The sequence below is a fragment of the Ochotona curzoniae genome, unplaced genomic scaffold, assembly GCF_017591425.1.
Source record: "Ochotona curzoniae isolate NIBS_2020 unplaced genomic scaffold, NIBS_Ocur_1.0 contig_1014, whole genome shotgun sequence".
NCBI classification, from domain to species: Eukaryota; Metazoa; Chordata; class Mammalia; order Lagomorpha; family Ochotonidae; genus Ochotona; species Ochotona curzoniae.
The window spans coordinates 11,650,118-11,676,177 of record NW_024464920.1 but is presented as its reverse complement, the minus strand read 5'-3'; the positions used below and the strand labels follow the sequence as shown (position 1 = coordinate 11,676,177).

General features: G+C 45.4%; 1 protein-coding gene across 2 annotated transcripts; it reads left to right on the top strand.

The window, feature by feature from the left end:
- The first annotated feature begins 3,820 nt into the window (after positions 1-3,820).
- NUDT4 (nudix hydrolase 4) lies at positions 3,821-22,383 on the top strand. 2 transcript variants are annotated; one of them, XM_040980871.1, is made up of 5 exons: positions 3,821-4,319; positions 15,084-15,194; positions 17,153-17,197; positions 19,293-19,377; positions 19,860-22,383. In XM_040980871.1, exons 1-5 carry the CDS (start codon positions 4,221-4,223, stop codon positions 20,060-20,062), a joined length of 543 nt encoding a protein of 180 aa, XP_040836805.1. In that variant the 5' UTR covers positions 3,821-4,220; the 3' UTR covers positions 20,063-22,383. The 2 variants fall into 2 exon arrangements, with proteins under 2 accessions (XP_040836805.1, XP_040836798.1); XM_040980864.1 differs by having other exon boundaries at positions 19,290-19,377.
- Positions 22,384-26,060: the final 3,677 nt, after the last annotated feature.

Below are 26,060 nucleotides of genomic sequence, written 5' to 3'. Positions count from 1 at the left end.
AAGGATTCTTTCATTAGCCTTTATCCTCAAATAAAAAATGAAGACTTTTCACATAGCAATAGCAGCCATCCCCAGAAGAAGCGGGAGTTGTTGAGTTCTGGCATGTGAAGTCATGCCTTGGGGATGAGATAACCCCGAGGCACAGACACCTTCCCCCGCCCGATAACGAATGGGGGAGGAGCAGCCAGCCTCCCAGTAAACACTGCCATGGGCTACGGAAAACCGCACACAAACACTGTGCTTCTGCCACTTGAGGAAACAGGAAATGCATCGTAGATCCGAACATCCTATCTTTATTTCCATGAAAGAGAAGTTAATCCATGGTGAAGCCAAAAAAAAAAAAAAAATCTGCTTATGGAGTGCTGCAATCACTCCTTGGATTGACTGGTCCCTTTTAAAACATCTTAATGCCTCAATTTAATAAGGTTTCTTAATTTTCCAAGTTTGCTAACTTATCTGTACCTTTTGTAGAAGAAAAAGAAAATGTCACTTTAGAGTAAATGAAATTATAACGGAGACTTCCATTTTCTTCATCCCACCTTAAAACAACTAAATCCCTTTTTTAAATTTTAAATTCAAAGGAGAGCCTTTTTTTACTTTGTGACACATACAACTCAATAATTACTATGTAACCGAAGCAGCAAGACAAACTCACAGTAATAAAATACAAGAGTTGAGAACTGGAGCAGAACAGAAAAAAACACTGCTCCTTGCTTCTGAGCCTGGAGAAAAGGGGCTACGGATTGCAGCGGCCACACAAGGTTGCTGCTGGGTTCACCCAAATGGCCTCAAGTACAGCACCGAGGCTTGGCTATTCATAACAGAACAGCGGTGATTCCCATTAGAAAGGCATAGGAAGGGATTATTTGTTATTATCACTCACCATGATAAGGAAGTTACTTTATGGGAACGTCGTGAGTCAGAAAGCAACAACCCCAGGTCAGGGAGGGATCCTGCCTGCTCAGAGACCATCACATTGTTAAAAAAGAAACAGGGCATGGGATACAGCCAAGGTCAGACTGTTTTCTTTTTCTTTCTTTCTTTTTTTTTTTTTTTTTGCAAGAAATATTGGGAAAGTTGTGTAAGAAAGTAAGAAACAAGTCTGTGGACTAGAAAGCCAGGTATGACAATGCTATGGCAAGTGAACCAGAGATTAAATCTGAAACTGGACTCTGATCTCCAGGTAAGGTAGCTGGTGCAGCCCAGTCCCTACTGGCCCTAGAGAGGAAAAACAAGCCTGTGGCTATCTCAGCTATGATCTGGCTTGATAGGATCTAAGCTCTGAGCAGTGCCTAAGTGCATTTCAGATGCGTTCTGGGAGTTAAACAATACCAGGCAGGAGCTTTGGGCTGGCGCATGGTAACTGAGGAATTGACTTAGGAAATTGAAAGACGGGTATTTCTTTATTCTTGTCCCTTTAGTCAGACCTAAGTTTCCCTGTCTCTTAGGTCTTTCTTAAAACTTTATTCATTTTCCCTCAGTCTTTTGCAGTGTTTCTTTTACACAGAGGCACCCCACCTGCTCCTGTTGAAATCCACAGCCCATTACTCCATTACTTTTTCACTCTTGTGGCAGAGCAGAGAGCTCGGATAAAATGTTTCTTTAGTTCATCCATAGACTTCCCCAGTGATATCTTAGTTAAGCCATGTGTAAGATGCTATTTTGAGTCCTATTACCCCCTACTTGAAGAAGCTCAGACGCACAGCAGGTACGTACAGAAATTGCTACATGTGAGACTTGAAGCTGGGCTGTTCTCTCCACATCCAGCGCCCCGGGAGGCTGAAACCAGTGGCCAGCAGCGCCCGTTCTCACTGAGTTACCCGGCGTCTTTCCTTCCTTCAGCACGTGGGTTATAGGCACCACCTCCTTCCCTCTCAGCTAATTCTGACTCATGCCTCCCCTCAGTGCAATGAATAAATGAGCAAGACTTGGGTGGACCCACCTTGAGTCAAGTAGTATTTATTGAGCTCCAGCTAGAAGTCAGATATTCAAAGGATTTAAGCTGAGGGAAACAGAATCTACTTGGTCATTTCAAAAGACCACAGTGAGATTATCAACGTGAGACAATTTTCTAAAAATAACAAATTAGCCCTACCAGGAGCTCCTAGCTTGATGCGTTCTTGCTCATGTTTATACATTGTGGAACTGGTTCAACTTCAAATGATCAACTTCAAGTGATTCTTCATTGTGGGAAAGCCTCACTCCCTAAATCACTTATTCAACCTGCACCTGCCAGGCTCTGGGGTAAAAGCGTGAGTTATATATGGGCAGTCGCACATTTAAGGAGGTGTGAAGCTGGAAGGGAAGATGAGTGGCCTGCTCACAGTGCTCCCAAGGTCAGGACTACCAGCCTCGCGGTCCCAGCGGGAAGCTGCTTCCCTGCCTCTCCAGCCACACAGGCCTCCTTCTCTTCTCATTCCCTCCCCCAAGGTTTTTGCAGAAATTCCAGTTCCCTTTGCCTTGAAAGTTCATGAACTTTGCCTCCTTCGGTCTCCCCTCCCCCACGCCCCTACAGCCGTCAGCTGTAACTAGCAAGGCTGGTCCAAGCCCTCTACCATCTTGGACCGCATCACCTTGGTAGTCTTGCCTATGTTCTAGGACTGCCCAATATGTGATCACCTTCCCTTCCTGGGGGGCCAGGGACACAATGGGCTTCGTTAGAGGCCGGGGCCTGGCACATAGAAGGTCCTCCAAGGAGCGAACAACAAAAGGTCAAGAGGTTGTGCCCCCCTGAGCAGTACGGGCAGGATGGAGTGCGCTGGGGATTCTGTTAAGCTTTCCTTTCGGCCAGGTCTGCTGTACCTGAAAGGCACGGGTCGTTATGTGTCCCAAGCAGCCAAGAGACTGTAGCTCTCAGCTAGCACAAGTTGCATTTGTTTAGTCTTATTGCCCCAGCATCCAGCTGCACCAGCCGGAAATACACATCCGAACAGGTAAATACGAGACATGAGCAGTATCAATGAGTTCGTTCTGGAGGGTGAGTTGACTTTTCAAACAACACAAGTTATCACTACCTCCAAAACAAAGTTTTGTTTTGTATTTTTTTTTTAAGATTGATTTTATTTCAAAGGTAGATTTAAAGAGAAAACGAGAGACAGATTTTCCACCCAAATGACCACACGGCCATATTTGAGCTGATCCGAAGCCAGGAGCCTCCTCCAGCTTTCCCACGTGGGTGCAACGGCCCAAGACTCTGGGCCTTCCCCGGATGCTTTCCCAGGGAGCAGCCAGGACACGAACCGGCGTCCCTACGGGAACCGGCACTTGAAGGTGGAGCCGAACACCGACTCCAGAGACGGGGTTTTTGTGGTTTGTTTTGTTTTGTTTTAAGGAAATTTGCTTTCTCTTTTGGAAAAATAAAGAAAAGACAATATCCTTCTTTCAATGTCTCAACAACCTCTCGGGGCTTCCATGTCCTTTCTGCACTCCAACCCCGCGCCATACGTGGGAATTCTGGACAATGAACACCGGGCGATCGCGGTGAGGTTTCGGGGGGCGCTGCCACATCAGGGCGCACGCCGCCTCTCCGGGCAGGCTGACCGACTCTGCACAGAAGGTGCGTTCGCTTCTCGCGTTGGGAGGCGGGGGCTGGGTTTACGGACCGGGAGGAAGGCGATCTCGGGGTCCCACCCAGTCACCGTCCCTCCCACCCGGCCCGAGCCCCCAGCCCGGAGGCGCTCCCGCCCCCCGAAGCGCGCGCGGCCCCGCCTCGACCCGGCGCAACGGTCTGGGCACGCAGGCGCAGAGGCGCGCGCGGAAGGGCGCGCGCAGGGGGGTGGTGCCAGGGTGGGCCGGCCTTAAATACGGGCGGAGGTGGGGGTGGCGCGCAGCTGTGTCGGTGCTACTGCTCGGTCTGCGCGGTTCTTCGCAACTGCCTCCGCGTGGTGAGCTCCGGGAGCCCGGCTCTTCCCCTGGTGGCGGCGGCGGGAAGGAGTGGAGGCGAGCGGACGGCGGGGCTCCATGGAGAGCGGCAGACGTCCGGGCAGAGGCGGCGCTTCCCTCCCGGGCCCTGGACTGCAGTGACCGGCGCTCACCTCCCGCACCGAGTCGAAACGGCCGAGCCGCGGGCTCCGGGACGGACCGGCCTGTCAGCGCGCCCCGGCGTCTCCGCGCCCCTATCCAGCCTCGGCCCTAACTCCCCGGCGGGGTGGCGGCCGGAGCAGCAGCAGGAGCAGCAGCAGCAGCAGCAGCAGCAGCAGCAGCAGCAGGATCGCGCCTCTATGATGAAGTTCAAGCCCAACCAGACGCGGACCTATGACCGCGAGGGTTTCAAGAAGCGGGCGGCGTGCCTGTGCTTCCGGAGCGAGCAGGAGGACGAGGTGAGGGCGGCTGGCGCGCACGCTACCCGCGGCGGGGCGGCCGGGCGGCCGGGCGGCCGGTCCTCCTCTCCACCTCCCCGCCCGGTCTCGGTCTGGCGGCCGGGGCCGGGAGGGAGTCGCTCTCCTCCCTTCTCCTCCCCTCCCCTGCCTCGCTCCCTCCCTTCTTCCTTCCTCTCTGGCTCGGTTGGTGGAGCAGACAAAGGGGCTCGCCCAGGCCGGCGCTCCCCATCTGGGCCCCTCGCGAGGACGGGAGGTGGTGACGGCCCCCCGGCCCTGGGCAGGTCCCGGGCGCTGTGGGTCTCCGGGAGGAGTCACCATCTTGAACGTGTGAATTGAACCTCGAGTGCGAACAGAAAGGGTAGCAATGGAGTGAGCGTTGCAGTCCCGGGCCCCTGTGCTGCTTTTCCATTTTTCTTGGTCGATTTCGCGTTTTGAATGGGCTCATTATCTCGTGAGCAGTTGGCATGATTCTGTATATGCTAATGGAAACGGGTTTCTCTCGAAGTTTTCCGAATGCAGAGAGATGGTTAGTGAAAAATGGAGTAAGGCCAAAGGGGAGAGGAAAGGTGGCATTTTCCGGCAGTAAACTGGAGCTCTCGCGCTGTCAGGGTTTCTGGACTTTGGTATTTGGCTCGACATTGGAAAGCAGCAGGCCGGCCGTCTTGTGGTGCTGCCATTTACCCATCGGCGCTGCGTTGATACTGGATACCTGGTTAATTTTTAAATGGCTCAAGGTTTGAAATTTGCGTAGAACAGTCATGGTCACTGGGAGCCGATGAGAATCTTTTTCTCATTGCCACTCCTAAAATGGTTAGATCGGGGGAAATCTCGCAGGCTGCGTTCTGCTTCTGTAACTGGGTCCAGTACAATACCAGGCTGAAGGCGGCGAAGGGAGTGCTGAGGGCTTCCGTGTTGCCGTGCCCGTAGTGAGCAGTGTGACATGGTGTATACACACTCACAGGCGGTTGTTCTCACAGGAGTCACGTGCTGGGAAGGTGTGCTCTTGGTACGCTAGTCTTGTTTTCTGTTTATGAAGAGTCCCCAAGCCCTGCAGCTTAGAAGAGTCTGTGGGAGTTTGCCAGAGCCCAAGTCCTCGCAGAGACGGTCTTGTTACTCTAGAGAGCTAGTACCTGCCGGGGAGGGGAAAGGTTAACATTTCCAGAGTCACACGCATGAAGTGCGTTCTACCAAAAAGAAAGTTGTAAGCCCTTGGAGAGGAGGGCTGCGGCAGAGCCCAGCAAACTTTAAATACACAGGATTGTCAAGATTGCCAGGAGGGATGGAGATAGCTCAGGCTCTTCCGAAGGGCTCAGGGCTGAGACAGAGAGCTAGCGCTGTACATCTGTGTGCCTGTGGCGCTGGTTGTTCCCATTTCTGTAGATGAGGAGACAGTTACACAGCCTAAGTGCTCAGCCTAGATTGTCAATAAAGGGCCAGTTCCTACTCCTGCTCCCAGGCACTTGGCATGGCCCTTAGCAATCTGCTGAATGAGATTTTGAGTGTCTGTGTTGGAAGCCTTGCTGGAAGAGGTTGACTTTGAAGTGCTGCCATGATAAGGGCGTGGAAATTCAAGCATTTGGTTCTTGTTGTTTGTATTGTTATCTTAATAAGCTTATCTTTTTAAAAAGGATTTATTTATTTTTACTTGAAAGGCAGATCTACAGAGATCTTCATCCGCTGGTTCACTCTCCAAAATGACTACAATGGCCAGAGCTGAGCTGATCCAAAGCTGATCCATCCCAGTGCAGTAGCTTTGTGGCTAAAGTCCTTGCCTTGCATGCACTGGGATTTCACGTGGGTCCCAGTTTGTGCTCCACCTCCCATCCAGCTCCCTACCTGGGAAAGCAGCAGAGAGGATGGCCCAAAACCTTGGGACCCTGCACCCGCATGGGAGACCTGGAAAAAGCTCCTGGTTTTGGATCGGCTCAGCTCTGACTGTTGCAGCCACTTGGAGTAAACCAACAGATGGAAGATCTTTCTCTCCATATTGCCTTCTGCCTTTCCAATAAAAATAAATAAATTTTTATAAAACAAAATAAAAAAACAAAGCTGAGAGTCAGGAGCTTCTTTGTGGAATCCCACGTGAGTGTAGAATCCCAAGCCTTTGGCTCATCCTCCTGCTTTACCAGACCATAAGCAGAGAGGTGAATTAGAAGTGGAGCAGTTGGGAAATGAACCAGTTACCCTTTGGGATGCTGGTGCTTGAAGTTGGAAGATTAGCTGAGCCACAGTGCTGGCCCCAGAAATTCAAGCTTTATCAAACAGTCTAGGGATTGAAGATGAAGCAATCCTTGTTGAGTATAGGATAAAGCAAAGTGTGGCCAGGGCTGTGGGAATTAGGGTAGCAGAGAAACGGCTTATTAGTGTTAACTTCATAGCCTATAGTTGAAGCATGACATACAAGGAGATGAAGGAGCAAGTAGGGTTGGAGACTGTTGAAGGAATCCATTATGTAAAACTGAGAATCTGAACCTGTGAATTGAGAAACCAGGTTGAGTGGCTTGTCAGGATATGCCTTGAGGGAATTCCAGTTGTGGAATTCCAGCTTTGACATCCGGCTTAGCTCTTCCGAGTCCTCATTTCTATGGTGGTGTGGAGTTGAGGCTCTATGACCTGGTCACTACAGAATAAACTCTATTAACTTTCTGGATATCTTAGCCATTTTCCAGCGGAGAGGTAAGGAATGCTTCCCTCTGCTGAGTTGCCAACACCAGTGGTGAGGCTGGAAGACTTAGTATGTTTGGCTTGAGGATGAAATGTTCACAGTGTCAATTCAGAGAGTAATTGCTGCTTGACACCAAGAAGCTGTGCAGAGCTGGCTCTCCCTGGCAAGTTCTCAGGAAGTCCTTGCTTTAGAACGGCTTGTTCTAAAAGCAGAGGCTATCTTCTCTTATATTCCTACCCGTTTGGGTTTTTTTTTTCCTGCCCTCTGAGGTAAACGGGCATTAGCATATGTGTGGGAAGATACACAGCCGGAGTGATTTGTCCTCAGGCCACAGAAGCTGGCACATATTTTTGTGTGCACATCCTTTGTTTCTGGATGCAGTTTCTGGATGCAGTGTTTATTTGACTCGGTTCTCCGCCTGGTTATTTCTGTTGGGAACCACTCTGCTTTTGGCAGTTGAACTTCCAGGGTAGCCAGGGTGGTGTGCCTTTGTGTGTTGAAAGATGACAGTACCTTTAAACAGAAGCAAGCAGAAATGGGTTCTGTTGGACATTCTTGCATACGCGATGATTTGAACAGGAGATGGAGGGATGAAGAATCCCAGCTGCTCAGGCTTTTTCCCTGAAATGGTGGTGTAGAGGTGGGTAGTTAGATATGCTTGGTGGGAAGGGAAATACAGTAGGATGGAGTGTTGTCAGATCCTCAGGTTCAACTCCAATGAGTCATTCATTTGAGATTGGGTTTCAGTGAGTCTGAGAGGAGGAACTGAGCAGGTGTGGCCCAGCAGACTTGCAGTTTTGGATGGCATCGAACAGGTAATGATTGGAAAACACAGAGCACCTTAGTGTAAGAGGAGAAGCTGCCAGGCAAGAAAGGAACTCAGTTTAAGAACATTTGCATTTTAGAGGTCATTGAGGCTTGAGTGATCTGGCAGCAAAAGAGGGCTGCCAATTGGAAAAGTAGAAATAACTACATCCTGGGTGGAATCCAGCACAGTTGCAAGACAGGCATTAACAAATCAGGCCAAAGGGCTGGCCTCGCAGGGGACTTTTTGCAGGGGCTGGGTCCTCTATAGTCTTAAAGTCTGCCAACAAAGTCTAACCAGAACCAAGACCTGGTAGCAACATAGTCTCAAAGCATAAAGCTAAACCTAGAGCTCTAAGAACAAAGCTCTTCCCAAGAGTGACCGTTCTGGTACGAGGTAATCAGTACAGTGAGATCGCTACTGGCATTCGGACAATTTCAGGTGTATAGTGTGGCACCTCCAAGGGTAGCCGCTTTTCTTCAATACAAGGAAGTGTCACCAGTGTCCTCATCTGTTGCTAACGAACGGTTTCTTGGACTGCTAGACCAGCTGTTTAAACAGAATTTTGCATCTGGTTTTTTTTTTTTTTCGTGCCTTATGAAAAATCTTTACTTCAAAACATTGCGAGTTGTGATCGGCCAGACCTAGTATTATTGATAATCCGCCCAGCTGCCGATCCCACATAGCCTCGACTGACTTAAATCGTGATTTAGCAGAGTGAATTGTAGCCCGAAAAGTAGTCCCAGTTTGCTTAAAATAGCAGTAAGTAGCTGCTTCAAATAGCAATAGGTAATGGTTCGTTTGCATCCTGCTATTGTAACATAACCTTTTAAAGTTGTTTTTTATGTTTTATGTTTTATGTTCTTGCTCAATTTTGGCTAAATTCCTATTAAACAGTTAAACTGCAGAAGTAAGTTTTAGCCATTTGTAATATTTTGGTTCATGAAACAGCTCAAAAATTACTTCTTTTTTTCTAAGAGTTATTTTTATTGGAAAGGCAGATATATACAGAGAGGAGGAGAGACAGACAGGAAGCTCTTCCGTCTGATAATTCACTCCCCAAGTGACTGCCAGAGCTGGTGCTGTGCTGATCCGAAGCCAGGAGCCAGGAACTTCCTCCAGGTCTCCCACACGGGTGCAGGGTCCCAAGGCTTTAGGCTGTCCTCGACTGCTTCCCGAGGCCACAAGCAGGGAGCGGGATGGGAAGGGGGTGCTGCCGGGATTAGAACTGGTGCCCATATGGGATTCTGGTACATTCAAGGTGAGGACTTTAGCTGCTAGGCCACAGCGCTGGATCCCAAAAATTACTTCTAAATAGCTACATCTCCCAAAAGAAATTTATTATAAACTTAGTTATTACTTGGAGAGTTCTGCTGGCTGTGCTGCTCTCACCTCTGGCACAGAAGTGGGTTAGTTTTCTTCCTAGGGCAGGCTTACTCTGCAGTCCTGAGTGCAAAAGCAGAATGCAAATGGCAACTTGTGGGCAACCAATAGAGCTGATTCCACATCCTACGAGGATCTCGAGGATCTTTTGGATAAGAGAGGGATGGAATCAATACAGTAGGTCAGTCCACTTCACAGACAGACCTACATCTGTAGGACCCAGGGCTAGTTCCAGGTAAACACTCCTGTATCTTTTGAAACATTGGCTGTCTAGGAAGAAAGAAAACCAGTTTAAGAAATGATACTTCCACAGTGCCCGCCAGGAATGTTTTATTCTGCTAGGTGTCTCAGACCTGAGGAAAAGGGGCCTGATGGAGGGATGCTCAGGTGAAGGCAGCCAGGTGGGCTCAGGTGAGAGCGGGCGCTGACTCCTTCTGCAGCCTTTAATTAACATGGAATTTACCAATCTAGAAGGTTGGGAATGGTCATAGAAATGTTTCCACGGCTGTTGTTACTATGCCGGCAGGGGCTGTTGTTACTATGCCGGCAGGAGGGAAACTGAATAATGATACTTTGCAGATAATAATGACCTGCGGATGTAGGTTCTTCCCGTATTTTTAGAGGGGATCAGGAGCAAGCTGTCCCTAATTTGAAATCTAGATAATTGCCAGAGAAACAGGTATCATGTTTGCTGTTGATGTGACTCGGTGGCTTCATCAAAACAAATAAGCTGCTGCTGCAGATAACCTTCAGGCCTGCCTCCTTGGGGCACAAAGCAGTCACATTGTAGCTGAAGGTGGAAAGAACATTGATAACACTAGAGAACTTCCCAGAAGTTCAGCACAAGAAACAAAGTTTCAGTTGTTGGCTACATGTTAGACATGTCAAAGGTTTATTTATTTACTGGAAAGGCAGATTTACGGAGAAGGAGATACAAAGGAAAAGATCTTCCATCCGCTAGTTCACTCCCCATGTGGCTGAAGGGCCAGAGCTAGGGGCCAGGAGCCTCTTCCCAGTCTCCCACGAAGGTGCAGGGTCCCAAGGCTTTGGGCCATCCTCAGCTGCTTTCCCAGAAGCAGGGGGCTGGATGGGACGTGGAGCAGCCAGGACACGAACTGGCACCCATGTATTTCTGGAAGGTACAAGACAAGAAATATTCTTAAACATAAATTGCTTTAGTAATTACTCTTAAAATATATATTCCAGGAAAATCTGGATTGAATCTTTATCTTCAGTAAATTCCAAGTGACTTTTAAAAAAGACTGAATTCTTTTTGATTTCTTGATAGATTTGGAATTATAACATGGCACCACAGTGCCCCTTATACTCACCATTTCACTTCATTTAGAATCCTGAGCTTTTTCAACAAATAAAACTATTTTGGGGGCAGAGAAGTGGTCACAATACTGAAGTTACCAAATAAGCGTAAGCATCCAGTATCATGTATTTGCAATAGTGCAGTGCGCCTCTGAAACAGCAGAGGTGTGGGATGCTAGGGGACACAGACATCCATCAAAGTGATAGCAACTCTGTCTTCTGTGCAAGGTTAGTGCTGGGCTTGGTTTGAGTGCCTGAAGTCTTTTCCCATGTGTTGATGGGACCCTGCTCATTGCGGGACTGCCTAGTTCTCCCATCAGGTGCACTTTTTTCACCCTGGCAAACCTGTGCCATAGTCCTATCTTATTGGGTCTGTGGAGTGCTGTCCCTCAGTTCTTGGGTTTCTTGATCCCACCCTCTCCTCCCCCCCCCCCTCGCCAGATGTGACCTTGACCTCATTCAAACTCCTGAGCGGAAGTACTTGAGGTGAATAAGCAAGTACTTAATGAAATGCGCCGATTTTCAAATCTGTACAATCTAATCATTTTCTTGGGCTAGTAGTTCTACATCAGTTAGTACCAGACCATATAAATTAGTCATTTTGGAGTGATGTGTTTGAAGCTATATGATGCATCTGATAGTGCAGGGCCAGAGGCTCAAAAAGCACAGGAACAATAATGTAAAGATCATCAAAATAGAATAAAAAAAGGCATGAGAAGCCCAAGGAGCAGTGCTCAGGACAGGTGGTGTTAGTGGCAGATAAGAAAACAAACCAAATGAGTAGACAAGTACGGAAGGAGAAATTGAAGTTGATCAATTTCCCAGAAAGATGAAGTTAATGATTTGACCCAATTTGATCTTTTTGGAAAGTCCATAGACTATTGCATGAAACCTAAGATTAGGCTAATTCATTTGTGCAAATATTACATGATTTGTCTTTGTGAGTCTCAAGTAGTTTTAAATTAGTACTGAAGCCACTCAGGAACTTCATGTTACTGTGGAAGAGAAGTTTAGTCACAAATTGACATTGGTTTTAAGTGTGAAGCTGAAATGCCAATTCAGAAAAGTAGGCACAGATTATACTTTTTTTTTTTTTTTACATGATTAGCCTAATGTAATTTAGCTGTCTTGGAGAAATGGGATCATAATTGTCATTGACCTAGATACATTGACACTTTGAATTTCATTTTTTTCGAAACTCAAAATATTTTTTGAGTTCGGATGGTTTTGAAACTCCCTGTTTACTAAAAGAGGATGCACTCCTGCAGTGGTTAGCCACCTGGCCCATTATGAAGCTAATCAAGGGAGTTGTTTAATGAGAGAACTGTGTAAGAATTTCATGCTGCAGGCCTACAAACCCAGGTTGTCCCTAACCACTGACTGCAGAGAGAACCAATAGCTGCTTACACATGGTGACGGCTGCCTGTGTTGGATCATCAGAAAGCTTCCGTTAAGTTCTAAAATTTGGTTTGCATTTTCATTTTATTTAAAACAGAATTTGAACTTACAGAACTTACATAAAGACTCTCTGGTTCATTCTGGTTTTATTTCCTGTTTCCAATCGGTTAGAGTTGTCTTGCTCATACTTCGCTTGGTAGCACTTTTTAATCAGCCTACGACCCCGTGGTCTTCTCATACATTCTTTGCTGCCCCATTTTCGTCATTCAGTCTCAGTAATGATAAAGCAAGTAACAACTAGCATAATTGGGAGCAGGCTTAATTCTTGGTGAATTGATTCAGCTTTGGTCGGTCAGAGCAGAAAGCTAATGAGTGCCTGCCTGCCTGGGCCAGCATCATTTAAAGGCAACCTGTTAGACATTACTGTAATGTATCAAAGCAGGAATACATTTTGTTTATGGTACAGATACTTTCAAATTCAAATTAGTGTCTTCTGATACTGGTTAAATTTGCTTGCCCGGCTCTTTTTTTTTTTTTTTTTCCATGCACAAGTCACTCAGGGAGTGTTTCTTTTTTCTCGCTCGTTCTTGTGTTTGTAATGCTCATTTATTTGAATGAGAGAATCTTTCAGTCAGCTTGTTCACTCTAAAATTTGCCCAAGCACTTGAGCCATCTTGCATTGTTTTCCCAGACATGTTAACAGGGAGCTGCATTAGAAGTGGAGGAGGCAGGGCTCCAGCCAGTACCCATACAGGATGCTGGAGGCAGCTGTACTCACTGTGCCACAACACCAGCCCCACCCTGCTTCTTCCCTATTTCCCAATAAAGGCCACATTTGAGACCACCTTTACTAAAATTGCTGTGGTTGCACTCATTTAAACCCTGCAACGCAGCCTCTATTATTTCAGCTATGGCTTTGTCAACTGTTGCTAGCTTCCAGGGCTTTCTCTGGATTTGCCATTGATACTAATGGAGGCTATGAATTCTGCTCCACTTCGAGAATGAGAGAAACAGGGGCCTGGCGCAATAGCGAAGTGGTTAAAGTCCTTGCCTTGCACGCACCAGAATCCATATGGGCTTCAGTTCTAATCCCGATGACCACATTTCCCATCCAGCTCCCTGCCTATGGCCTGGGAAAGCAGTCGAGGATGGCCCAAAGCCTTGGGACCCTGCACCCATGTGGGAGACCCGGAAGAGCTCGTGGCTCCCAGCTTTCGGTCAGCACTAATCCAGCTGTTGTGGCCACTTGGGAAGTGAAACAGGACAGAAGATCTTCCTCTCTGACTCTCCTCCTCTCTGTATATCTGACATTCCAATAAAAAAATTTTTTTTTTAAATACACAGTGCTGACCCCTCAGGCATTAGTCAGTGCTGAGATAGGCTGTGTCCATAGGCAAAGGTGTGCCTTTCTACTAAAACAGTAACCTGCAGAGGTTAGCACCTTATCTTCCAGCTTGGCCTCTTGACAAAGGGAGTTGCTGGACTGCTGTTAGTCTAAACTTTGTAGTTGGGAAGGGTGAGTTCCTGACAGCTTTATCAAGATTGAATTCTTTCATAAACATCAATCTTTTTCTTTAATACAAATGAATTTAACAGTGTAGCCCAATTTTTCACTTATAAAATGGATTTACAATTACTGTTGAGTACTGTAAGTAGTTAGCCTGCACATTATTTGTGATGACAACAGTTGGTTGTTGGGATCTTGTTGTTATTGTTTAAATTGTGAATGAATTTGTACTCTTTATGTCTTAATCATCATCTAGGCCTTGTGGGCCCTGTGGTCTGTCGCAGCTGCTCACTGCTGCTCCTGCGGCCCGGCTGCAGCCAGGCATGGGGACAGAATGTAAGAGAATGTGTGAGAGTCTCAATCATAAAGGAGCCGTGGACACTGCAATTTGAATTTTACCTAACTGTAATAGCAAAAACTGGGGGGGCTGAGCCAGGCACGAGGGCCTAGCGACAAAAGTTCACACCTTGAATGTGCCAGGATCCCATATGGGTGCCATTCTAATCCCGGCAGCTCCACTTCCCATCCAGCTCCCTGCTTGTGGCCTGGAAAAGCAGTCGAGGACGGCCCAAAACCTTGGGACCCTGCACCCACATGGGAGACCTGAAGGAGGTTCCTGGCTTCGATTGGCTCAGCTCTCACAATTGTGGCCGCTTGGGGAGCAAACCATTGGACAGAAGATCTTCCTTTCTGTCTCCTCTCTGTATATCTGGCATTCCAATAAAAATAAATAAATCTTTAACAAAAACCTGCGGGGGGGGGCTGGGGGGCTGAAGTTTTGCTAATTCTGCTCTGAATCTTAAATTACAACTGCCTGTTGGTAAGATGGAGCAAGTTGTGCTCAATTTAGATGGGTTTGGAACATGAAGCAAGCTTTGCTCTACCGAGTATAAGCATAAAAATAAGTGTTCTGTCCTCAGTAACAGCTTTCTGATCATTTCCCTAGTTTTTACATTCATTACCTTACAAAGTTTAAGGTTTTCTTAAACTTTGCAGGTACCGGAGCAAGGTGTCCTGCCTACGGCTGTAAGCTTATTTGTAATCACTAGTCTTGGTGCCTGCGGTAAAGCAAGACTGTCCCAAGCACCCATGTGGGATCCTGGCCCAGACCCCCAGTTTTTGCAGTCTGCCTTTATCCTTTGTTGATAAATGGAAGAATGGGAATTTTGCTAATTGAACCTGATAGTTAAATGACTACTTTAGGTACGGCATGATTCAGTAAAGTGACTGCAGTGATGTTGAATGTTTTAACAGTTCTTTGAAAGGTAGTTACGGACTAACACCTGTTGCTTCACACCCTAAAAGGCAGCACTGGGCAGGTCTAGGCCAGACTAAAGCCAGGAGACCATGGGTACAGGGCCCTAAACATTTGGAGCTATTTTCCACCGCTTTCCCAAGCCATTAGCAGGGAGATGGATTGGAAGCGAAGCAAGCAGGACTGGAACAGGAGCCTGCGTGTGATGTTGACACTGCTTGCAAATTGCTTAACCTGCTCCACTATGATTCCAGCCCCAGTGTTGAATTCTCATTCCCAAAAGACTATAATAGAAGGTTGTCAACTGCTTTTTTGTGTGGTATCACATGTACCCCTAATACACTGGGATAATCTAGAATGAGCACTTGGGCAGGTTGGGAATGCTGTTCCCCAGACTGGAGGTCTGCAGTTGACGGAACGGATCCACCTTGCAGGTGCTGTTGGTGAGCAGCAGTCGTTACCCGGACCAGTGGATTGTGCCGGGAGGAGGGATGGAGCCGGAGGAGGAGCCTGGCGGCGCCGCCGTGAGGGAGGTCTATGAGGAGGTAAGTGGTTGCTTCTGTCCCAGAAATTTTGCTTGGGGTCCTACAACAGTTGACTGAGGCTCACTTATAAGGCATTTGTTATGAAGACTGGCAGGTCATAGGAATTCTGTGTTATCTAGTGGAGACTCTAAGCATGTGATTATAGTTAGCACTTTGCTAAATGGGTTTTATTCTTGGTAAAATGGAGCTAAAGTTCATATGGAAGATCCCCAGAATTGTAATAACATGTAACTTCCTGTTAATTAGATATGATGACCTTATCTCATGGCAAAATAAGATTGCACTAAACAAGAATGCACAGTGAGTAAGCAAGCAGCTTTGATTTTACCTGTCTTAAAGCTCAGTAAGCTGATACATTCTAATGTAGGGAAACACATCCTGCTGGCTTTCACATGGTTGATAGCAGAACTTGCTCTTAGCATTCATGCTAAACAAAGCATAAAGTAACTGCCAGAGTTATTGAACCATAGTTTTCGTGTAAATAGGAAGTAAATGCTACAGTTTTCTCATAGGCTTTGAGGGCCCAAAAAGGAACATTTTCGTAAAGCTGGATCTTGCAGGGTGAGCAGCTTCCTGGGGGAAGCTAGAGGAAAGAGCATGCCCTGGTTTGTTGGTATGTGATAGACTTGGAGGACACACTGAAGTGGCGGTTCTTTTAATTAGGCCTGACTAATGAAGACTGCAGTGGAAGGAGTCTCTGCCCTGAGCCATAGAGAAAGCTGGGTTTCTAAGTGGGGAGAGGCACAATATAGTTACAATACAGAGGCCTGTACAGTTACCAGTTGAGATGACTATAAGCCATATCTGAGTATCTGGGCTCTTTGTTGTTATGTTTATGTATTTGAAGGTTAGAGTTGGAAGGAAAGGTGGGAAGAGCATCCACCTGCTAGCTTGCTCCCCAGCTGGCCACAGTGGCCAGAGGGAAGTTAGGAGCTTCATCCTGGCACCTCATTTGGGTGCAGGGCCCAAGTACTTAGTGCTGCAGGGAGCTGGAGCAGAAGTGCAGCAGCTGGGTGCCCCTTTGGGATGCTTGCATTGAAGGTGGTGGCTTAAACCTCTCCACCACTGTACTAACCCTGAGAATTTTCATGCCTCTGCCTGATAACTCCAGCTTCCTACTAATTTAGATTCCAGGAGGCAGTGGCAATGGGCTTCTGCCACCCACTGGCGATTAACTTCCTGGTTCCTCACTTCATCTCAACCTCTCACGGCCTGCTGGGCATGTGGGGAGTCCATCAGTGGGTTAAGAGCAAGCTGTCCTATCTGTGTCTATCTCAAAGTTAAAAATTAAAAGATTTTTATTGGAAAGATATATAGAGAGGATACAAAGAGAGAGAGAGAAAGATCTTCCATCTGATGATTCACTCCCCAAGTGGCCGGAACAGCATCACTGTTGCAAAGCCATGAGCCAGGAGTCTCTTCTGGGTCTCCAGCACAGGTGCAGCGTCCTAAGGCTTAGAGCCATCCTCGATTGCTTCCCCAGGCTACAAGCAGGGAACTGGATGGAAAGAGGGGTGCTGCCGGGATTAGAACTGGCACCCCCATATGGGATCCCAGTGCTTGCAAGACAAGAACTAGCTAGGCCACCATGCCAGGTCCTCACATAAGTTTTTCTTTTTAAAGTAGAGAATGTACTTTCATAGGAAAGTCTTGTTTTCATACATGCAGTTTGTGTCAGTCTGGGTCTTGAGTGTGAGAGGCAGGGACCCAGGTACTGAAGCTATTATGTGCCACCCAGGGGGCAAAAATGATAGTAAGTCCAATCAATAGGAAGTTGCGTGTGATATGTGAGGTGTTTTATGGAAAATCACAGATGATAAAATTTTGACACACAGTGGAAAAATGGCTTGGTATGAGAAGGCCTGTGCTGTATTTAGATTCAAAAATTGAAATGACATTCAGATGTAAATTGTGTTACAAAAATGTGGATATTTTATATTTCATCATTTTTTTAATAGGCTGGAGTCAAAGGAAAATTGGGCAGACTCCTGGGTGTATTTGAGGTGAGTTACAAAAGTAATCTTCATTTTACTTATAACAAAATTTCTTCCTACCCAGCCAGATAATCTGTTAGGAGCAGGTTAGTCATGATCGGGAAGAAGGTAGTAGAAAGCCACATGACTTACTGATAGAGCTTCAGTTATGGGGAATATGGTAGTAATTTTGACAACACACTGGAACTGAAGCAGTCATTTCTTGGTATACTGTACTATAAACTAGGAGGTGAACCATCCGTCACTTGGGGCTTAGGTCTGTCGGATTCTCTATGAATCCACTGGCTTCTGCATGTAACATTAGATAGTATCTGTATATATATATATATATATATATATATATAATATTTTTTAAAGATTTTTGGGGGTTGGCATGGTGGCTCATCTGCCTAGTCATCCACCCTCAAGCCCTGGCGTCCTGCATGGCAGCTGGTTCATGTCCTGGCTGCTCCACTTCCCTTCCAGCTCCCTACTTATGGCCTGGAAAAAAGAGTGGAGAGACAGCTGCACATTGAGTGGGATCCTTCACCGTTTTCCCAGGCCATTAGCAGAGAGCTGGGTAAGTGCAGTGGCCAGGACATAAACTGGCACCCATCTGGGATGCTGGCACAAAGGTAGAGCATTAGGACTATGGATTGGGTATTGTTGGGGGCAGAATGGTATTTCTAGGGATGAAATCTGAAAATAATAGGTGCTCAATTTCAGGTAGGGAGAACTCACTCTCAGAGATTTACTACCAAATAAATAGCATAATAGAGAAATAGCGAATTTCCTTTTGTCAAGATAAAAATTGAAGGGTTAGCTCCATCTCTGGCTTAACCTTAGAAACTTTAATCCTCAACACCAATCATACAGCAATAGGTAGAACTGATGATTCTCACCAAATATAGTAATTAGTATAAACTTCAGATTGTTCAGGAATTCCCTGCTCGCCTTGTCTAGTTATACAGCACCATCTCCTGGTCATACTGGAAACTAACAGTACTAAGAGCTTTACAAATGCTGTATGCAGGGGCCAGGTCTATGGCATAGCTGTAATGCCGGCATCTCGTGTCCCAGTTCAAGTCTGATGCTCCCAGCTAATGGCCTGGCAAAGCAGCAGAAGCCGGCCCAAATACTTGGATATAATACTCATGCAGGAGACCCAGATAAAGTTTCTAGGTTCAGCCTGGCACTTTTGGCCATTTGAGGAGTGAACCAGAGAATGGAAGATCTGTCTTTCTGCCTCTCCCTCTCAAGGAAATCTTGCCATGTTCTTTTTTAAAGATTTATGTTATTATAGTAAAGTCAGATATAGAGAGAGGAAGACAGTCAGAGAGGAAGATCTTCCGTCCAATGATTCACTCCCCAAGTGACCGCAACGGCTGGTGCTGTGCCAATCCAAAGCCAGGAGCCAGGAAGTTCCTCCAAGTCTCCCATGTGGGTGCAGGTCCCAAGGCTTTGGGCCGTCCTTGACTGCTTTCCCAGGCCACAGGCAGGGAGCCAGATGGGAAATGGAGCTGCCAGGACTAGAACCGGCGCCCATATGGGATTCTGGCTCATTCAAGGCCACTGTGTCAGGCCTTATCATGGTGATCTTAATGAACTTGTGATTGTAGTGGAATATATTGTTTTGCCAAACCTAGAAATATTTTTTTGGCAGTAGGGTAGGGGGCTTCATCTTAAGGCCAGCACATGTTTTGTTTTTAACCTAAACAAAGCTAGGTACTAGTTTCAATATGGATAATAAAATATGTAAGACATAGAATATTCCAAAAACAACCCTAAGCTGGATAGTATCAGATTTGGCTCTGTGGAGCTTCACCTGGGAACTGCTAAATATTAGCATTTTAAACTTCACACGAAGCCAAGTTGACTCATGTCTGTCAAAAGTCATTTACTGAGAGATGTAACTGGATCAGTAGGGTCATGCCTTATGGGCACATTGACAGACTCTAAGAGCATTGCTCTGTAGATTTCACCAGCAATGGCGGTAAAGCTCCAAGGCTTCTGTCTTTGTGTAAACTCACTGCTGCTGGACAATACACTGAGCATGCTGTGAGTGTGAGCTCAAGACATGGCTAGCTCCTGTAGATTGACATGCTTGCTTTTTATATTCAAGCAGAACCAAGACCGGAAGCACAGAACATATGTGTATGTTCTTACAGTCACTGAAATACTAGAAGACTGGGAAGATTCTGTTAATATAGGTAAGTTCTTATTCCTTTAGGTACCTGAATTCTATGAATTCATATACTACATATGTGCATATCCATCTTAAATTTTCCAGATATTTAAATGCTAAGCAGAGAAGGGGAGAATTCTGAAGCCTATTTCCTAAGCCATTTCTTCTTGAAAGCCATCAAGTGTGGGGAACATTATTGATAAGTTACAACTTACTTACTTCATGGTAGGAATTGTGTAGTAACCTAGGACACTGCATCTTATAATGGGATTTCAGTTTGAGTCCCCACATCACTTCCATCTGGCTTCCTGCCAGTGCATCCTAGAAGGCTGTTCAAATGGAGACCGGATGGACTTCAGAGCTTCTGGCTGTGGACATCTGGGGAGTAAAATATTAGATGTAGATGGAAGACTTGGCTCTTTCTTGCTTTATGTTCTAAGTAGATGAAAGTAAACATTTTTAGCTGGTTTCAAATTGTATAATAACCAATGTCATATTGTTCTCTAGGAAGAAAAAGAGAGTGGTTCAAAGTGGAAGATGCAATCAAAGTTCTCCAGTGTCATAAACCAGTTCATGCAGAATATCTGGAAAAACTCAAGCTGGGCTGTTCTCCGTCCAATGGAAATTCCACAGTCCCTTCTCTTCCAGATAGTAACACCTTGTTTGTAAATGCTGCACAGACCCCCGGGGTTCCCTCTGGTCTAAGATAAAGAAAGCTGGGCAGACCTCTCCCGCCATGTGCAGTCTTATGGGGAGAAGTTTTGTTTTTTCCTTGGCAAACATCTGAATGACGCTTGCAAACTGTCTGAATTTGCCATACAGGGTTTTCAAACAATTTGCATGTTTTTCAGATGCTTAAGATATTTTTTTTAAAGAGATAGTGTAAAATATTTTAATAAGCCAAAGCCATGCGGGAATTTGTTTAGATGCCTTAATTATGCCCCACCCCCACGTTACCTTAAGTTTTTTTTGTCCATTTGACACATAACTGGTTTATCATTTCAAATGATTAGGTGTATTACCTGCTTTCTGCATTTTTTTCTTATTCATATCACTAACATATTCAAAACAATTTTTTTTAATATTAAAGAAATCCATTCATCCTAAAACTTGTTTTATGAACTCCAAACTTCTAATTCATAAACGGGCTATGTGTTTGGCCTGCTAACTTTTGATAATTGGCTTATCTCGGGCGGGGGCTTGCCAGCTCATCTGTCCCCCCATCTCACCCAAGGGCAGTTCCCCATGAAGCATCACTTTCCGCACTCAGAGCATGTGTGATTAGAGCATCACAGAAACTATTGATTGGACTCCTTAGCATGCTCAGTTGCCATTTCCCTTTCCAGTCTTTGAACAGAATAACTCAAAACTACCATTTCCCTGAATGCAAATTGCTATTAAACATGGTTTAAGTTTCACAACACCCCTTCAGTTAATTCTTCATGGTTACTAGAGGGATAGCAGGCTCCTCTTGCACAAGAAAATGGCCTTCCTGCTATTCTGCTCTTACACACCATGACTGCTGAGGCACCCCAGGAGAGCTCATCTTTTCTAGGTTGTCAAAGGGTACTGTTTCACGTACAGCTAACTTGTGGCACTGGAACCTGGCAGAGTTCAGTTAAAACAGGCCATCTAGAACACCTGAGTACCTTGTCCTCCGAGACGCCCGCACTTCCCCCACCAACTCAGAAATCAAAGGGAGAGGAAAAGCCTGGGGAGAAAGATCACTTCTCTGTAGACTTTAGCCTTTTGTAAATATAGTAACTGGTGAGTATAGGATAGTTGAAATATTTGCTCTACCAGTTGGTGACCTTTTAAAATGTAACTGCTGCTAGAAATAACCTTCCTACACTTAAATTGGTGCCATCACAAAATGAGATCTTGTGCCATAAATGCAGCAAAGTATAAACATTAGTTCCCAAATTAACGCTGTTAAAAAAAACTTGTAACCAGTAATACACTTCATCCTAAATTATGTAGTGTGATCAAACATGATCATCCAGGATTTTTATATTTTTCTTTGTACAGAGTTATGTATTCTGGGTGTTTTTTTTTTTTTAATTTAAAATCTCACAAATTGACTTTCTATCAATCTTCAGTGGGCTAATATTTTTTTTCTGAGTGATCGCTGAAATTTTAAGTTATATACTTACCACAGCAAAGAAACTGGATTACTTTTGTATATAAAACTGCTTCCACATGAAATGCTGTCACAAATACTGGGGGGTTATCTTGTACATGATATTCTTAGAGGTAATAATGCATGAGCTTATTTTATAAACTCAACTATGTATTTGACATGTAAAATATGTACAGTGTTAATGCCAACCATCTCTTTAACGTTAGCCTATAAATATTGTTGTATAATTTTCTTCAGTCAGAAACCTATGGACTAACAGTACCACTTGGGTCAGGATTTTCTTCAGTGCCATTTAGCAAATCAACTGTCTGTAGTCTATGCAATTAACAAGAAATTAACAGAATTCTAACATGCTTCCACACTCCAAATTTCCCAGGAGGGGTTCCCACCCAACTTTTGTGGAATGCAGTCCAGCAAAATCAGAGGAAAGGCCCGAAGGAGATTTATTTCTGTTAGGAGAAACAGCCAACATTTTCAGACTATAAGTTGAATCTACTAAGAATAACAATAGTGTCTACTATCGCAGCCCTGCATAGCTTGCAGTGCTGGGACCGTCTCTGTGCTTATCTGTGGGATAGTTGAATAAAATCGGGCAGCTAAGAATTTTAGTTCCATGTGCCTCCTAAATACAACACAGAAGTATGCAGTGTAAAGTGACTTGCACACAAAGTATAAACTGTCCTGCATGTCTTTTTTGTAAACATGACATTTTCCAACCAGGTACCTGCCACCCAATTTTGTCTCGTGCTATTGTATAAAGCAAAACCGAAGGGGAGAAATGATTGTTGTACACACTGAATTGCTTTGCATGGTCTCATTTGAGATAATTGGTGTAAGAATCTTTTTTATATATATATATATTTGGAAACCTCAATAAAAACGGAGATGATCTTTGCTTTGTCTTTTTTATACTCAGCCTTCTGAAATGGGAAAATCCAGTGAGTATCCAGGGGGAGCTCAGACCTGCCATTGCGTCCTCAGCCACAGATTACACTGCATTAGTTACAGCAGGCGCAGGGTGATACACATCTCACTGAAAAGTACATTTCTGCTTCACACAGGAACTTTTCTAGAAACTGGGTTAAGCTGAGCTGTCTGCCACTAAGTGGTGTCACTATTCCCAATCACATCCATCTTTGCACCAGTCTTAAATTGCTGTGGTTACCTTAACTATTGCTATTTTTATCCCTGCTGCATTATTTTATGATAAAGAACTCTAGGGCCTGGCACTATAGCCTGGTACCCCAGGTCCTTACCTTGCATCCTCCGGGATCCCGTATGGGTGCCAGTTTGTGTGGCTGCTCCACATCCCATCCAGCTCTCTGCTTGTGGCCTGGGAGGGCAGCAGAGGATGGCCCAAAGCCTTGGAACCCTGTGTTTGCGTGGGAAATCTGGAAGAAGCTCCTGGGTCCTGGCTTTGGATCACCTCACTCTGGCCATTACAGCTGCTTGGAGAGTGAACCAATAGATGGAAGACCCTTCTCTGTCTCTCCTCTCTGTAAACCTGATTTCCAGGGAAAATCTGACTTTCCTTAAAAAATTCAACTCTAGAATCCTTCAGATGCTTTATTTTAAAGGGTAAGTGGCTAGGCACAAATCATTTTTCAAAATACAGCAAGTACAGCCAAATTCAGGGGCTGGTGTAATGGCAGAGCAGGCTGGTCCTCCACCTGGAGTGCTGGTTCATGTCCCAAAGGCTCTGGGCAGCAGAAAATGGCACAAAGTCTTGGTTGAGCTCTGCACATACATGGGAGACCAGAGAGACATCCCAGCTCCCAGTTTTGGACCAACCATTTGGGGAATGACCCAAAAGTTGCAAAATTCAGATGATCTTTTACTGGGATTGGAGGGAAAACATGACAATTTCTAATACCATCTAAAAACATTGAACAGATCTCTAAGCATTTTATAGGGCAAGTCAAACACTTGCTAATTAACGATTACGTTTTTAAATAAATGTTATAGCTACAATGATTCTACTTATTCCAAAATAAGTTCCTAGCCAACTTTTCTATGTTCCAACTCTATCTACCAGTAGCTAAGACTTTTCATACCTGTTAACCTATTGCCTTGGGCCCGGTGCGGTGGCGCAGTGGTTAAGGTCCTCGCCTTGCACGCCTGGGATCCCATATGGGCGCCGGTTCTAATCCTGGCAGCCCCGCTTCCCTTCCAGCTCCCTGCCTGTGGCCCGGGAAAGCAGTCGAGGACGGCCCAAGGCTTTGGGACCCTGCACCCGCGTGGGAGACCCGGAAGAGGCTCCTGGCTTCGGATTGGCTCAGCTCCAGCGTTGCGGACGCCTGGGGAGTGAATCATCGGACAGAGGATCTTCCTCTCTATATCCGCCTTTCCAACTGGAGAACAGCAGTAGGTGCTGTCTCAAGTTCCTGTGTTCCTGCCACCCACATCAGACCTGAGTGGGTAACTAGGCTCCTGGCTTTCACCTGCACAGGCATTTGGGGAATCAACTAATCGAAGATCTCTGACTGCTCTGCGCTTCAATTTTTTTTGAAAGGCAGCTTTTACTGAGATCGTCCACTCCCTCACCTGCTGTTTTGTTACCCAAATGGCTGCAAAGGCTGAGCTGATCTGAAGCTGGCAGCCAGGAACCTCTTGTGTCCCGGATGGGCACAGGGTCCCAAGGACTTGGGCCATTTGCTGTTGCTTTCCCAAGCTGTAAGCATACAAAGCTGGATCAGAGTGGAGGAACCAGGACATGAACAGAAGCCGGAATACCAAAGGGTAGAAGACTACTAGCCTGCACTGTCACCATGCTGGCCCTCAAACTTTCTAAAAAGGATCACCACTAAATACATATACTCGAGACTTAAAATGCAGCTTCAAAAGCAGCTTGGGCCCTAGCTCTGGCTAGTACAACTGGCTTAATTCTAGCAATCAGATAAGCAAGCTCTAAGGCTTAAGACATTACAGCAAACACTTATGGTTCCGTATCTTTTTTTGATTTTGAGTTCACTTTTGTATGGCTTCAGAAATCCAATATTTTAATTCTGTGAATTCAGACACCAGACAAGCCACTCCAATCTTACTGTTGTTACTTCTCAGAAGGATCAGACATTAATGATGGTGTGGGAAGTCTGTTTCTAATCAAACTTATTCAACTGATTGGTACAGCTATTTTAGCCAGACGTACTGGGATATCAACATGGAACAGCTTTTAAAATGACTTTTGACCAAGTAACTGGAATTCAACCTTTATAGGAAGTAGCCAGCTGTATCAAGAGCAGCAGAGGGAATGCAGTCAAGTTATAGCCTAGCCACTAAACTCACTAAAAATTATATTCAGGTAAAACCTGGTTGCAGAAACTGACCTGCAGCATCTATGCACATGTACAGGGACCAGTGCTGCACAGTGGGTTAGGTCACTGCCAGCAACACTTGTTGATCCACTCACCTAGCTCCCTGTTAGAGCATCTGCAGGAGCAGCAGCAAATGGCTCGAGGCCTTCAGCACCTGCCAGCCCAAGTGCAGATTGTTCTGGCTATTAATTTCATACTGGCCCAGCCCCAGCTTAGGAGAGTGGTTCAGTAAATGGATATCTTTGCTTTTCAAATAAAGTCATTCTAAAAAAAAAAAAAGCATGTATAATCAACAGTCCTACTTCCAGCAATATAATCAACAGAAACACTTGGACAAACTGTACAACCAAAATGATGATGGCAAGATGTGTGCTGCACAATTTAAGAAACTAGTATCAATTTAGAATTGAATTATGACAAATGGAACAGATCTACGAAGTTACCAGAGGTGCTGCCAAGCAACAATGCTGATTTTAAGAGAGCCATGCACAGCCATCACGTGTGTAATGCACATATTTAGAAGGCTTAATGAGCAAAGGTTGTACTTCACTTTGTAAACAAAGGTTACTTTTTAAAAATGAACATATGGATCCAGTATCTTATAAATTAAGACATTGCTTGGGATGCCTGCATCCGTTTGGAATGCCTGTGTGCAAGACCTGGCTGAGACGACAAGTTCACCTTCCTTTTAACGTGCACCCTGGGAGGCAGCACGTAATGGCTCAAGTACATGGTGCGAGCTACTCACACAAGACCCAGTTGGGAGTACTCAGAAGGAACAAGTGGATGAGAGATCCATCAATTTTCTTCCCCTCAAAATAAATTATAAAAAGTGATTTGAGAAATTGTGAATGTGAAGACATTCCTTAACTTCCTACATGAAAACCACTGGGTTTGATAATGTTCAGTTAATATGTAACTTCACCATTAAAGGAAGAAGGCAACTTACATCACAGATCTGTTCTCTAATCCTTACCTGAGGGACAGTAACATTTTTGGAGGAAGAAAAAGGGCGGGGAGAGAGTAGGTTGCAGTGGGTATAACACATGTAGTTTTAGAACGAGTAAAATGTAAGCCAACACTGCTAGGGGGAGGTCAAGTCAGGAGAATTTACAGACCTTAAGAATTAGCATGCTATTTTACATTTCAGGTGCTAGAGGGGAAGAAAAACCAAACACTCCAATGAGTGAGAACTCAAGTTTTATTAGAACACAGCATACTCACTTGTTTACAAACTTTGCACCGATGCTTTCT

Coding starts and splice junctions, on each gene's coding strand:
- NUDT4 (XM_040980864.1), top strand. CDS start 4,221: ATGATGAAGTTCAAGCCCAACCAGACGCGGACCTATGACCGCGAGGGT. Junction 4,320..15,083: donor GGAGCGAGCAGGAGGACGAG/GTGAGGGCGGCT, acceptor TCCACCTTGCAG/GTGCTGTTGGTGAGCAGCAG. Junction 17,198..19,289: donor GACTCCTGGGTGTATTTGAG/GTGAGTTACAAA, acceptor TTTATATTCAAG/CAGAACCAAGACCGGAAGCA.